Source organism: Meleagris gallopavo, chromosome 25 (assembly GCF_000146605.3).
Source record: "Meleagris gallopavo isolate NT-WF06-2002-E0010 breed Aviagen turkey brand Nicholas breeding stock chromosome 25, Turkey_5.1, whole genome shotgun sequence".
Classification (NCBI taxonomy): Eukaryota; Metazoa; Chordata; class Aves; order Galliformes; family Phasianidae; genus Meleagris; species Meleagris gallopavo.
In genome coordinates this window covers 5,340,206-5,354,474 of record NC_015035.2, presented here as the reverse complement: position 1 = coordinate 5,354,474, position 14,269 = coordinate 5,340,206, and the positions used below count along the sequence as shown (strand labels likewise).

Genomic DNA, 14,269 nt, shown 5'->3' with positions numbered 1-14,269 from the left:
CCAGGCCGTGCGTGGCCGGGCCGCCCACCGCCTCCCCGCGGCGCCGCCCTCTCCTCCTCCGCCTCGCGCTGATCGCTTCCCAACGCCTTGCTGAGAACAAAGCTCGGCCACCCCGCGGAGCGCCGCTACCCGGGGATGGGGGAAGGGGGCCTGCCGGCGGCCGCCGGGCTTTGCGGTCTGGACATAAATGGGCGGTGCTGCCCGAAGGCGCGGCGGTGCCTCGTTATGGATGCCCCCGAAATTCCGCGCGCTTCGTTCCGTTACTGCGGTAATTGCCGCCCGCTCGTTCACGCTGGTTGTTACGGGCTGCGGCCTCCGGTGGCGCTCAGTGGGAGGGGAGAGACGGAAAACGCTTTTCTCCGTAACAATTATGTTGTAGCAAAACTTAAACGTACGTGCAGGGGCTTAGCGGAGAGATCTTCGCAGTGAGCGAAAAGAATTAAAAGGAATCCGTTGCACGTGGCTGTCGGAGTATTGGCGTTCTCCATTCCGTTTCTGCGGCGCGGCGGTTCCGCTGTTGGTGATCGTGGGGTTGGTGTGGCAGTCGTTGCGAGGTCTGGGTGTGTAAATCACAAGTCTGAGCTCTCAGATCTGCTGCCCGGATGGCTGCAGAAGAGGAGTTCAGTTAACAGTGGCGTAGGCATGGAATGAATTAGGAACCTTATTACCATAAAGAATATAAGTAATTTCAAAATAGAAGTGATACTTCTTGCACGACTTTTCTTTCTTCTTTGCCTGTAGATCATTTTCTTCTAGAAGTCATGGAAGAAGGCTCATTTTCAAACTTCTTTTTTTAACTGACAGTGCTCCCTTTTAGGCTTTGAGTGTAAGCTTTCAGTTACATGGCTCGTTCCTGTTAGAGATGGTTTCATTGTGAGACCTTGAAGCTGGTTGTTATAGCTACCTTCTGCTGTCATTGATAATGTACAGTGTAGATATTTTTCCAACAAATGTGAAAGAGGAATAAGCATCAGTAACTCTTTGATGTAGTATTGTATTTATGTGATGTGAATGTTTCCCTATATTGTCCTAAAATGACACCAGAAGATAAGCGTGAAGAAGTTCCGCTGCTGAAAAGACAGCACTTATTTCAAGCGTTGTCACAAATCTGTTGAACCGTTCTGCTCTAAAGCCACATCTTTGGGGCAGTTGACCTAAGGGCATGAATGGTTTCTCACTCCAGGTTTGTTCTTTGATGTGGCTGTAAGTATTGATTATTCCATAGAAGTCAGTATGAGTGAGAAAATTATTCTTGTGCTTTTCTTTTGGACATTATAGTTCATGTTTGCACTTTGTAAAATCAATGTTAATAGTTAGTATAATATTGTTAGATTCCTTTTTTCACTTTCTGCCCACCTTTGCATTGAACTGGCTTGGCTACTGTGTGTCACTTCTTGTCTCTGTTTACATTTATGTTGCTGAGTTGTGCTGAGCACTGATTTCAAAATACCAAGGTTATCCTAAGCATCCTGAACCGTGGTGGTGTTCTTGGGAAGCCTAGCGCGTTGCTTTAGCAGTGAACAGCTCATACACTTCCCCCAACATTATTTCGCTACATGCATCTTCTACCATCCAAAAAGATGAGTGATTGTATATATATATTATTTTTTAAATACCTTAAATAGTGAGAAGACATGTAAGATATTTTGATATTCTAGGTCTGAAGACTTGCGCCGTGAGTTTGGTCGTTATGGGCCTATAGTTGATGTATACGTTCCGCTTGACTTCTACACTCGTCGTCCCAGAGGATTTGCTTATGTTCAATATCCTTTCTTCAGATGGCTGATTAGTGAGGGGTGTTGGAGTTTGAAATTCAAGTTTGTGTAAGAGGTAACATATCTAAATGAAAAAGCAGTTTACTTCTGTGTTGTTTCTGATAAGTGTCTTATTTGTGTCTCGTTATTTTTTAAGATTAACTTTTCTCAAATTTTCTTTGCCTTTTTGCAAAACTTATATCAAGTCCAGTAATATACAAGCTTTCTTATGTCACTGAAATTGATATTATGTGATTGAAATGAAAATTTATCACTGACTCAAAATTGTCTACCAGGTTTCTATTATAACTGGTATGTAAGTGAACTTGCGCTTAGCAAACTGTGGCTAGTATTTATTGTTAATTTAACAAATGGGAACTGGAATCACTTGATCAAAAGCAGATTGTATAAAAAATGAGGTGAACTTTCTTTAATATTGTCCCCTAATTTACTGTCCTCTGTTGTTGCCTCAGAATGTAAAGCTGTACAGTAATGGCGACCCCAAAGAGAAAGCATGAAAGAACCTTTAGAGTAGAGTTCAACAATTGAGGCAAGTAGACAAGCCAAAGACCTCTTAAGGATCAGGCTTGAAGAGAAGGGACAGTTTGGGAAAAGAAAAAATAAAGAAAAGCTGGAAGAAGGACAAGCCATAATGGGAGACAAAGCTTCGCTTTATCTACAAAAGGGGGAAAAGGTTGTTTTTCAAAGTAAAAGATAAAGCCATCTGTCATTTTTGGCCAAGCATCTCATGACAAGTCCTTCTGACAAGCCCTTAAAGAGTTAAAGGTCAAGATGAAGTTGAATGGTGGCCAAGCTTAAAGGAGTCATACCTGATGTATCCTACAGAATAACAGTTTTTCTTCTGTTTGTCATGTAAGCAGTAATTTTGATGAATGATGCTGGTTTAGTCCATTGACAAAACCTGTTACATTGTGAGTGCTGTCATAACTGTGGTCTGGAATGAAAGTGCATTCATTCTTTGGTAATGGAGATACTTATACCTACCACTTGATAGTTTGTTTTCTGCGTAGATGCTGCTGTTGCTGAACTGAGTTACTGTGAGTAGAAAGGCAACTGGCTCTTTGCCCCATAGCCGGAAGGTGTGTGAGTTAAAGTAGCAATCAATCTCACAGATAAAAATTAGTAATTACTCTGTTCCTGAACATTGGTAGTGCAGGGGTTCTAGTGTGTGCCTTTATCTCAGGCTGTTGAAGGTCTGTATGTATCTCCTTGGCATTATGTTATTTAAACTTAAAACAAGCAGTGGATAAAAGGGAAACCATCATCCCAGTTTTAAAATTAATAGACAAATATTGATTTCTATTGTTTGTGTGCCTAGCAATTTGAGAACTAAGATTTCAGTAAAGTGAATATAGTGCAGAAAGTTGAATCACCATTAGCAAATAATGCATTTTTGTGAAGGATACAGTTTTCTTCCTTACGAGTGGAAGAAGAAAAGTTAGGATATTGCATAGCAATTGCTTGCTGATTGGTAAGTTCATGGCTGTATTGTGAGTTTTTAATTTTATTATAGGAAGTCTCAGATAGTTGGTGGTTAATTTTAAAAAAAAAAGCTGCAGTACTTATTAATGTGAACAAAACATTCAGAAATAATGGCCTGTAAAACTGGAAAATAACTGATTTCTTCTCAATACCAAATCTGTAAACTGCTCAAATTCTCAAGTACCTTAACACTGCCCACATTTGAAGATGTCCGCGATGCTGAAGATGCTCTCCACAATTTGGACCGAAAGTGGATTTGTGGTCGGCAGATAGAAATCCAGTTTGCACAGGGCGATCGGAAGAGTAAGTGCCTCCCTGGGTATTTCATCAGATGGTGATTTTAGCCATAATGGTTGGTGCCAGATGACATTACACTTGTTATTAATTGTTATGATACATTATTGCTGATATATAAATAGTACATGGTTGTGGGTTTTTTCCTTTTATCAAAGGATGTTTTGGATTGAAGACACGTTATTAATGTATCTTGGCTAATTAAAAACAGCTAGCTAAGTGTAACAGTCACCACAGTCTAATCCTTGCTACTAGCTGGACATACTTAAGATCTATCTGTGCAGCTGTCAAGCTTTTTTTTTTTTTTTTTTTCTGGAACACACTTTCAAAAATTTTACCTGTCAAAATGAGTAACCCAATTGTAATGCATTGCAGTGTTTATATTGTGGTTATGTGTGATCTTGATTCTTTGTTGACGTTTCCCAGTGTGGTCCAGTTTCCAGAATTGAGGTAATATCTTCATTTTCATTTTGTTTCAGGAAAATTAATTTCAAAGCATCTCATTTCAACTTGAAAAATAAGTCTTGTTTTCTGAAGAAGCAACTGTTGTGTATTTTCTGTTACTTATGAATGTATTCTCAATATACAGGTAGATACAGATATCATATATTAAAGAAAAGATGCTTTCAAGGAGCATAAGACATGCCTACCTACTGGTATAGAGCAGAATTATAATAGTCATGTGCAGCTTGTTAATAAAAGTGCCTTAAAGATTTTTCAGTTAAAACTATCAAAGTAGCACTTGAAACATGCATGTTTAACTTATACTGAACTCAGTGGAAATGATGTGCTCTGCACTACAAGCATCTGTCCTGTCTGTAAACATTGGGATTCTTTTAAGTTTCTGAACAAAAAAATGAGTGTTGTCAATAGGAGCAGTTAAATCATGAAAATTGGAGCTGTTAGTGCAGGTAGCGCCCTGTACAGCACGATACGTTTAAAGTATGGCCGTGCCCTCTGCATTTGAATGAAAATGGGATTTAATACAAAAGAAAGATAGCTGTGCTTTTTTTTGTTAAAAAGACAACTTCTGATTTGTATTCCATCTAATGATTTTAATATTAAAGTTACAGGGTGAAGCGTGTTGTTAAATAGGAGAGAGGGATACTTGTAGAATCAGACTTCTCTGCGACATCAGCAATTGCAGCTTCCGTATAAGTTGACTTTTAATAATTAAAACTATGGATCAGGTTTAATGCGTGGTACTGTGTTTAATTAATTCACTGTTAGCTAAATTCAGGAATGCTGGGACGTTTTGCTCATGGGTTTTAGTTTTTCAGGCAGCCTGTCACTGTTTCCAGGTGGCCTGAAATCGCATTACAGAAACAATTCTGTGTTCCTGGCTCTGTGAAGCGTTCCAGTGTTGTTACTGTTTGTGCTGTGTTTTTTCTGTCTTCCTTTGGGTTGTTTTGGTGATGTGGGGGTTGTTTTTTGGGTTTGTTTGCTTTCTTTCTAGATTAGTGTTACTCACAAGGCAACAACGCTTTTGTCCAGCATTTAAAGCAGCAAAATGCAAGTGGCTTACTGCAATCTCTGTCCTTTTCATAAGCGTCTTTGCTAGAATCACTAATAGGTTTTCTACTAAATGTCACATATATGGATAGCAGTAGTGCTGTCACTAAAAGGGAAGTAGGGTACTTCTTAAAAAACTTTCAATGTTAAATATTTGTGTTGTTTTTTCCAGCACCGAATCAAATGAAAGCCAAGGAGGGGAGAAACCTGTACAGTTCTTCTCGTTACGATGACTATGACAGATACAGGCGATCCAGAAGCCGGAGTTACGAAAGGAGACGATCTAGAAGTCGCTCTTTTGATTACAGCTATAGAAGATCATATAGTCCCAGAAAGTAAGTGTAGCGTGTGTTTGGCTTCAACAACACAGCAGTCTCTTGGAACAAAAACACCACACAGGCTATTTAATTGTTAAAAATTTTGAGTTTTCTTTTTTGGAATATCTTGTGGAAGTTATGTACTTGCATGCTGCATCAAATCAGACACTGAATGAAATGATTTTGTGGTTTATCAAAAAATAACTAAAAATCAAATGCATGTTTAAAAAAAAATTATTAATCGCTTGTATAGATAGGTATTTGTCACCGTTTACTTTTTCTGATGTACCTTTCTAGCAGTAGACCTACTGGAAGACCTCGTCGTAGCAGAAGTCATTCGGACAATGATAGGTAAAATAATTTTTATGCTTTTTACATTGAAAACTAGACCATTGTATTCCCTAACTGTAGGTTTAAAAAAAAAGTTTCTCCTGCAAAAAAATGGTAAACAATTTTTAATGTACTAGATGTCTAAGAATAGTGTTTTTACATTCAAATCTCCTCTCTCCCCTTTATTCTGATAGGTTCAAACACCGCAATCGATCTTTTTCAAGATCTAAGTCCAATTCAAGATCACGATCCAAGTCACAGCCCAAGAAAGAAATGAAGGCTAAATCACGGTCTAGGTCTGCATCTCACACCAAATCTAGAGGCACTTCTAAAACAGATTCTAAAACACACTATAAGTCCAGCTCAAGATATGAAAAGGAGTCGAGAAAAAAAGAACCAGCTAGATCCAAATCACAGTCAAGATCACATTCTAGATCTAGGTCAAAATCCAGATCGAGGTCTTGGACTAGTCCCAAGTCCAGTGGCCACTAATAGTGAATCCATGTTGGTTTTAGGCATGTAAGACTCATTTACACACAGTTCAGTTTACTTAAATTATCAGGAATATGATGTTGCAACAGTGCTAAAAAAATCTTTTCTTCGTCAGTTTTCCCTGTAGCAGACAATGGTTAAAGTTTAAAACAGTGTGGAGCAGCCACTGAGACAGAGGGAGAGAGAGAGAGAATGTCCTCTTGGATATGGGCAGCTACTGAATTGATTGTGGTGTCTCAATGTATATTTTTGTAAAGATTTGCATTTTTAATGCTTAGATATCGGTGATGACTTGATTGGTCGTAATTTGCAACATTGTCCTGTTGAAAATGTCATGCCCATAGCAATTGATACCAGTTTGTACTGAACAGTTAAACCAACTGTTTAACATGTTCTTTAATGCTAAACATTGTGATAAAATGGAAAACTGGACAGCTGTAGCGCAACACTGACTGCTGTGAAATGCAGACTGGTAATTTTACGTTTTCATTGTTCTAAGGCAGGTTTCTGTGTTCTCCATGCCCAGTGACAAGTAGGTTGGTAAATGGAGCTCTGTGGAGAGAGATTTTGAAATTTCTCTGCCATCTGGAGAGATGGTGCTACCGCTGCATGCACTGCGCGGGGAGACAGTTGGTCTTGGAAGCTCAGTCAGAGACTGTGCAGTGTTGTGACTTGTCAGGAAAGAGGCTTCACTGCTCTTGACCTGGCTGCTAATACGAAATGTGGGGGGGGAGGGGGAGGGGAACACCTTGAAATGGAAAATTAAATTCAGATTCCAGAAAATGGCAGAGTATCTAAATATTAGGTTGTGTGTACATTTTACGCAGTTTTTGTATCTATTCTAAATTTTAGTGAGCAGTTAACCATGAAATTGCTTAGTTTTCCTGCTGTTAGATACAAGTAGATTGTTTCAAGTTGTGTGTGTACAGTATATAAGAACTCAACTTTTATGCCAATGACTCCTGTGGTTAGTTGGTGTATTCATAGGTATAAAACTGTAGCCATTTCTCTTCTTGAGTAAAAAAGGCTTGCTTTTATACATTGAGAAATATTTAGTCAAGCAAGTCTGAATCACTTCTTCCTCAGAATGGACAGTGGTTTGGTTACAAAATTTCATTTTACTTAAGAACAAGTGTTTAAAGTTGGATATGAACAAGAGCTGCATCTCTAGCTATTTAGTTTCACTAATACAGTACATTTAGTAAATTGAATGTGAAAAATAACAAAACCAGTGTGTAATCTTAACAGTATTTCTCTAGAAGAAGGCAAGATATTTTGTTATGAAAATGGCTTTTGGCATTGTTTTTTTTTTTTTTTTCCCCTCTTTGTCTTGAAAAGCCAGCATCAGACACCCAGTGTTCCGTACTGTCTGTGTAGCAGTGTATGAAGACACAAATTTCAAAAAGATCATCTTTAGAGAAACGTTTTAGGGTTTGGTTTTAGAGTGTTCAGCAGGGCCTTTCAAGAGATGCAAATGGCTTTTAAATGTTAGTGGCAGAACGTGCTTAGGGGGTCGATTCTAGGAACCTTAGTACGTTTGATGGTATTTCTAACTCTTTTCTTTACTGTTTGCAGTTAATGTTCATGTTCTGCTATGCAATCATTTATATGCACGTTCCTTTAGTTTTGTAGACTTTCCTGGATGTATAGTTTAAAAACAGCATAAAGTCTATTTAAAACTGTAGCAGTAGTGTGCAGCTCTAGCAGAGGAAAGTTGTGGGATTAAACTTTGTATTTCCTTTCTTATAGAGGCTTCTAAAAAGGTATTTTTATATGTTCTTTTTAACAAATATTGTGTACTACCTTTAAAACATCAATGTTTTGATCAAAATAACTAAAGACCCAGCTTATTTTCTGCTTGCTGTAAATTTAGCAAACATGCTGTAATAAAAAAAATGAAGGAAATACTGATCCACTGGAATTATTGTAGCTTTAGAATTTGACTCCAAAGCATGGCTAGGAAGAGCTGTGCATCCCCTATGGAGTAAAATCCTTACTATAGTATTTCAGTAAAGTCAGGAATTTATCATTTGTTGCCTGAGTAAATATCATTTTCTATTTTTAAAGGGGTACTAGATGAAATAAGAATGATAAGCATATGCTTTAGTCTAATATATTGACATGTCTTTTTGGTTAACTTTCATTATTACTGGATAGGCTCCCCTATGGTTTTAATTCAGACATTAGTCACGTTATGAACTACTGAAAATCAGTGACTGAAGGTTCACATACAACCAAATTTCTCGCAATGGCTCATCGTTTTACTTGTGTCGTATTAAAAAAGTGCCAGCCGTGGTTCTCTATCAACTTTGGTGCTTAGGATTCAAGCTGCCTCCTGGCGCCTGTGGTACATACAAGTAGTCCTTTGTCAGCCACGGAACAAAAACTATTCTGAGAATCACTCGAATGCTTAGGAAGTGTAAGAGTGGGCTTACCAGTCGCTGAGCTGTGAATATCCTAGTTGTGCATAGAAATGCCTTGCAACAGCAGAAAACCCACACTTCTTAAGCTTTTATAAATGAATATGCTTTTCAGAACTAAAATACTGCTTAAGTGGTTCACCGTTCTCTTGGGAGTGAGCAGTTGTGTTTTAATCAGCAGCCTGCAGAGGATTGCTGCACCTAAAGTTCACATTAGCCAAGCCAGAACTACAGCTACAACTACAGGGAGGAAGGAGAACATCTTTGTAGTCCAGGCTGTTTCTAATTTGTGTTGAAAGAGTAATAGTGACATACCTTAATCATTGTGTCAGCATGTCCTTATATTGTGTGCCTCAACATTTGTATATAGCACAGTTTAATTTTTTTTGTTTTGAAAATCCAATTCATTGCAAGTATAATGTAGTATCTGACACTTCTGATGGTTCTTTCTTTCTCTCCCAGAGGTAGGACTAAACTTTGACTTGACTTGTGTATATGAACAAGCCAGAAAAGCCGAACACAAACCCACGATGTTTCAAGAGTGCATGAATAAAGATGTTGTCCTAGTTCTTGCTCCCATGGAAAAATTGTGAAGAAGCTGTTCTGTGGGCCTTTCAGTTGGGGACGAGTTAGCAGGATGTGGCCAAAAGGGCAGGGAATGTTTACGCATTCATGCGAGTCAAGCCACAGCCCATCTAGATAACATCTCCCTTCCTTGATGCAGGTATCCTATTCCTGCTCTAAAAAAACAAAACAGTAGCTGTCTCGTGCAAGCTACCTGCAGGTTATGCACAGCTGGAATGCAAGAACATGCAGGCTGCAAAAGATCATGTATAAGCATCTTTCTTTTGGAGTCTCAAGAATGGTGGGAATTATGTTTTTCTGTGGTAAACTAGATCTTGTCATTCCTGCAAAATTTGTAGAATTGAAGTAGTGTGTAAAATTCTGCTGAAAGTAATGGCTGTACTCCAAAATATTTGCAGAATATTGATTTATCTCAGCAGTAATAGAAGGCTCTATTGGAACTTCTTTTTCACTAAAAGTCCATGCACCCAACTGATAATTAAAAATCTTAAATTTAGTGGTTAAGTAGCTGGGTGTTCAAACCAGGGACTGTGACAGACAGGTCTCTGAAAGCTAAATGTTATCCTTTCTATGTCTTTTAAATATGTTCAAATGTGCAGTATAATGGCTTTATTCAAAGTGGAAACTTTCAATTTAAATGCTATTTTGAACTCTGCTCTTGGAAAGAGCTTTTTTTTCTTTTTCCTTAATGTTTAGTCTGGGGTAACAGTTTGGAATATATCAGAGGCCATCTGGATTGATATACTCTGCAGCCTGCTATATCATTTTTGGCAGGAATGTTGCAGATAACGGTTTGAAGTACCAAGGAAAAATTTACACATTTTTAGGACATAATCACCCATTAATATTTGCTGGTTTTCTCCATTTATCTTGTAACATGCTTAAAAAGTCTGTAGTCCATTGCTATAATTGTCTAGAGATGCTCTTACTGATGAGACTATAATAGGAAGGGAAAACTATGTACCCTGTAGTGTGTTTGATCAAAAGATGCTAATGTTTTATTCATACACATCCTTTCTTCTGGAGTTTTGTGTTCCATCTGTGCAAATAACCCTGTGAATTGGGAATAAAATGTACAAGTTTTGACTATAACTTGAGAGCACCTTCTGACTTAATTAATACAGCTGTAGACTGTTGCAGATTGGTCACCAAGCACTGAAACAATCAAGGATGTTTCCCCTCTAGCTCAGAGCTCCTGAGCCAGCCGCTTATGAGAGGTAGCAGAAAGCGTGAGTGCAGCTCTACTCAGCTGAACCTGAGCTGCATCTGCTCAGACTCGGTTGTCTTGCTTGTGAGTCAGCCTTCTGGAGCAGAGCCTGACAGCCCTTAACAGGCCATGAATTTTTTCCTAATTCCATTGGAATTAAGAATTGAGCTCTGTGTTCGTAAATCACTGGCAAGACATGAATGAGAAGGCTATCATTCAAAAAACATCCTTCACTGTTAAGTAAGTTCCAGGTTCCTCTGACATTCACAGACTAGAGACATGCAGTCAGTACTTTATAGGACTCCGTAAAAATAATGCCACCCCACTTTTCCACTACCATCTTAAAATAAAACACTTTGGGGGGAGTTTATTTTTTTTCCACTTCCAATTTGCACACATGCAGTAAATGACAATTTGAAATAGGGTATACACAGTTATAACTGGGGTACAGCTCTTACAGTGGTAAAGGTCCAGATCAGAAAGACTTGAGTTTAAAGACAGCCAATTCCGTCACATTCTGAGTAACAGATCTGTAAGCATTCAACCAGCTGCCAATGCATCTGAATGCACAGAAAAACATTTTAAGTAACATTCCACGATCGGCAAAATTCCCTTTCAAGTTAAACCCCTTTTCCAGTTGTTACTGGATGTTTGCATAATCTCAGACTCTAATTATTACAGTTCAGTTGTGTTTATCTTATAGGATCAGCTGAACTGTGACAGCACTGAAATCAATATGTTGACAACTGCCCCAATAACTGAACTTCACAAGTTTTAGTAAATACTGGGACAAAATGTAGCACGGATTCATTTTAGAAGCAAACAATACTTCAGTGTCATCAAACTCTATCCTGTGGGACACCCAATCTGATTATAAGCACAATATTCAGAGCATAAGTATCTTAAACTTAAGCAGTTTTTTAAAATTTTACTACAAATTTCTAACTAATTCTCTTTTGCACTGCATTTTTTTTAAAAACGATCCCATGACCACGTAAAATGTACACATTCACTGTATATTAAGTCCAGGGCTACAGCCATAAGTGTCCTTTTGTGTTTAACAAAATAATTTTTATTATTATTTTTTTTTTTTTATATCAGGCCACATACTCAGCATGGTCATCTTACATTTACCAGTTTTGCTCTAAAAATACCTCTGTGCAGGGAAGCCCAGCATAAATTTACATATGCTACAAAATATTACATTTATTTACATGGCTCTCTTTTCCCTATGAAAACACTGTATACCTACACAAGGTATTGTAACTTAACTTTGAAGTGGTTACCCTATAATTATTTTATCTTAAGTAACCACTCCAGCTTTCTCAAAATTAGAAAATGATACAAAAGAAAAATTTCAGAACTTATCAGTGCATCAGAATACAAAGAATTTTTAGAAGATCTTTTTGGCAGTCATCTGGCAATGCAAAGTGTGTCATTAATTGGCACAGTCTACCTTGTTGAGGTTCCAATGAAATACTGCTGGAGCGAGACTGAAATATAGACCTCCTTAAAGCGTTCTTCCACCTTTTCAAAAAGGTGTAAAAATGTTTCCCAAAACTAAATTTTAGTCACAAGCTTGAGTGTCAAATCTCACAGGTATGAAAAAAATGAGTATCTTTGCATTTCCACTAGCAGCTGGGTACAACACTGCTAGGAAATTCTGCTCAGAAGAGTTTTAACTAGAAAATCTGGTACTAGGTTAAAAGGCAGAGTACCTGACTAAAGCTTTCAGTGCATTTTTTTTTTTCCAGTTAATGCTGCATTAAGTTCATAAAAGCTGGTCTTCCAATGCCATTAACAAAAAGGACTCTTGATTTCAATTTTTAGGGACTGTCTCATTTACTCCTACAGTAAATGGTTACAGTTTAGGACTTAATCAAATTAATTATCAAGAAAATCCCTATGTAACAGCAAAATCAACAAAGTACACAACTTTTGAGGTAAAACACTGGGAATGTAAACTTCCCCACTTATCCCCTTCTCTTCCATTTATACGCAGCAAGAACATCTAGTCCTGTTACCTGTGCATCTGCAGTTCTGAGTAACTACTCTCAAATTTGGAGCCCTGAAAATTTAAATAACTATAAAAGATTTAAAGTTCTATCTCAAGCCTGGACTTTAAGCAATGTTTTAAGCTGAAATGTCATTATTTCTTTATCAGAAGGTTTAAAAGAAACAGGTACCCAGTGGCTTGGTGGCTTAGGAAGAACACTTGGTGAGGGTGGTTCACTAAACTTTGCTCCAGCATAGTTCTGATTGGCTTGAGGTGAGAAAAATAGGTTACAATTTGATAAATTAGGACTCCAATTTTGATTACAGGGGAAATCAACATTGTTCTTTCCTGCTTTCTGCATGGCCTGCCATGCACCAGACAACGAGTTGCATCCATGTCCTCTTTCTTTCTTCATATAGGTTTTCTTCATCTGTGAATTCTGGTCTTTATTCTTCTGCCTGTTTTTAAGTTGTTGATGGTTCTTGGTAATATTTCTAGACTGGGGAACTGGAACGTTGAACCTCTCTCCACCACCCATTTTCAACTTAAATGTCACCTGTAAAGAAAGGAAAAGTTTGGATTTTTCTTTTTTAAACCCAGGAAAACTGATTTACAGTCCACTGTATCTTCCTATTGGAAGATATTCCCTCTAAATGGCTTGTCTTAACAATTCTGCTGCTAATGGTCATCATGCGTTGATCCATCCACTCCTTTATGCATGTAAACCTTTATCAATGCACAGCTTTGTCTACCTATTTATGAAAAAGCTGGTTCTCTGGACAGCACAACCACTAGAGACGTGCCACCACTTCTTCCCTCAACAAACTGCGCTACTAGGAAAATCTGAAAGCTATGCTGTTCGCAAAACACAATATCAAATGAAAAGTGTTAGTATTTAATCTTTAAGACATTTAAACCAAGCCTATGTCATACTGAGATCTGGGTGAAATCTGCACTGATAAAGCATGCCCCAGTCTAAAAAAAGACTATTTTGATTCCTGATATTCCTCAGTAGTTACAGAGTCAGTCAAGGCAACGTAGGGGTGAGATCTACTTTCCAGAACAGATTTTTCTGGAAGGAGACAAGGGGGTAGCACACAGAGGCAGACCTGGGCACACCTGTGGAATACAAACTAAAAACCCTAATGAACTGAAAACACATTCAAGTGTGAAGGAGCCATTTGTAACTGGGTCTCTGAAGGAAAAGCAAGATGCTATCACATATTTGGCACCTTGATGCTGACTCTCCTGCAGTCATCCTATTCCCTCCATGTCCCATTTACCTTTCAGTAGTCTTCTCCGATTCCACACTCTCCAATTCTTGCCCCCTTTCTTGCTTCCAAGCCTGAAAGAGTAAGTGCTGCCTTTCGCTATGCTCCTTCCTTTGGCTCGGAACAGAGGTTTTCATGGGCTGATCCGCTGTATGCAGCCAGGCAGCTGAGGCCAACATCAGATTCTCGGCACTAAACTCCAAGGGGAGAAGTCACAACTGCATAAAAGAGAGTCTGAAATCACGCACGAGAACAATGGTTTTCCCTTTCAAGTTTGCAACTACAAAAAACATCAGCAAAAGAAGATAAAATTCACGGAATTAGCAGTCAGCTGTGTCCCTCTTAGTTGTTAAAGCTGAACATACACTTCAAGCCTGGCAGTACTGGTTTTACTCTATTTCTGTTGAAGTCACACTTAACGTTCCACAGAGAGCAGCATTTTCCCTGTGCTGCTGACATCTTAGTCCGATGCGCATCTTAATTAGGGAGAGACGGTAAGAACCTCATCCTTGTTCTCACATGGAAAAAGGTGAAATTCAACGGGAGGCGCCCCGGGGAGGCCGAGGGCCGAAACCCGGCGGCACGCAG

General features: G+C 38.6%; 2 protein-coding genes across 2 annotated transcripts in view; one reads left to right on the top strand and one right to left on the bottom strand.

Moving 5' to 3' along the window:
• Window positions 1–8,107, top strand: part of SRSF10 (serine and arginine rich splicing factor 10) — a 10,543-nt gene extending 2,436 nt beyond the window's left edge. Inside the window, exons 2-7 of the mRNA XM_019622748.1 lie at window positions 5–268; window positions 1,659–1,763; window positions 3,457–3,560; window positions 5,236–5,398; window positions 5,678–5,731; window positions 5,905–8,107. Of these exons, the coding sequence (XP_019478293.1) occupies window positions 5–268; window positions 1,659–1,763; window positions 3,457–3,560; window positions 5,236–5,398; window positions 5,678–5,731; window positions 5,905–6,202 (988 nt within the window). The 3' untranslated portion in view covers window positions 6,203–8,107. The remainder of the gene's footprint in view (window positions 1–4; window positions 269–1,658; window positions 1,764–3,456; window positions 3,561–5,235; window positions 5,399–5,677; window positions 5,732–5,904) is intronic.
• Window positions 8,108–10,755: 2,648 nt separating this feature from the next.
• Window positions 10,756–14,237, bottom strand: PNRC2 (proline rich nuclear receptor coactivator 2). The gene is made up of 2 exons (XM_003212628.4): window positions 13,694–14,237; window positions 10,756–12,966 (listed from the first exon to the last, which is right to left on the bottom strand). Exon 2 carries the CDS (start codon window positions 12,946–12,948, stop codon window positions 12,523–12,525), a length of 426 nt encoding a protein of 141 aa, XP_003212676.2. The 5' UTR covers window positions 12,949–12,966; window positions 13,694–14,237; the 3' UTR covers window positions 10,756–12,522.
• Between the last annotated feature and the right edge of the window lie 32 nt (window positions 14,238–14,269).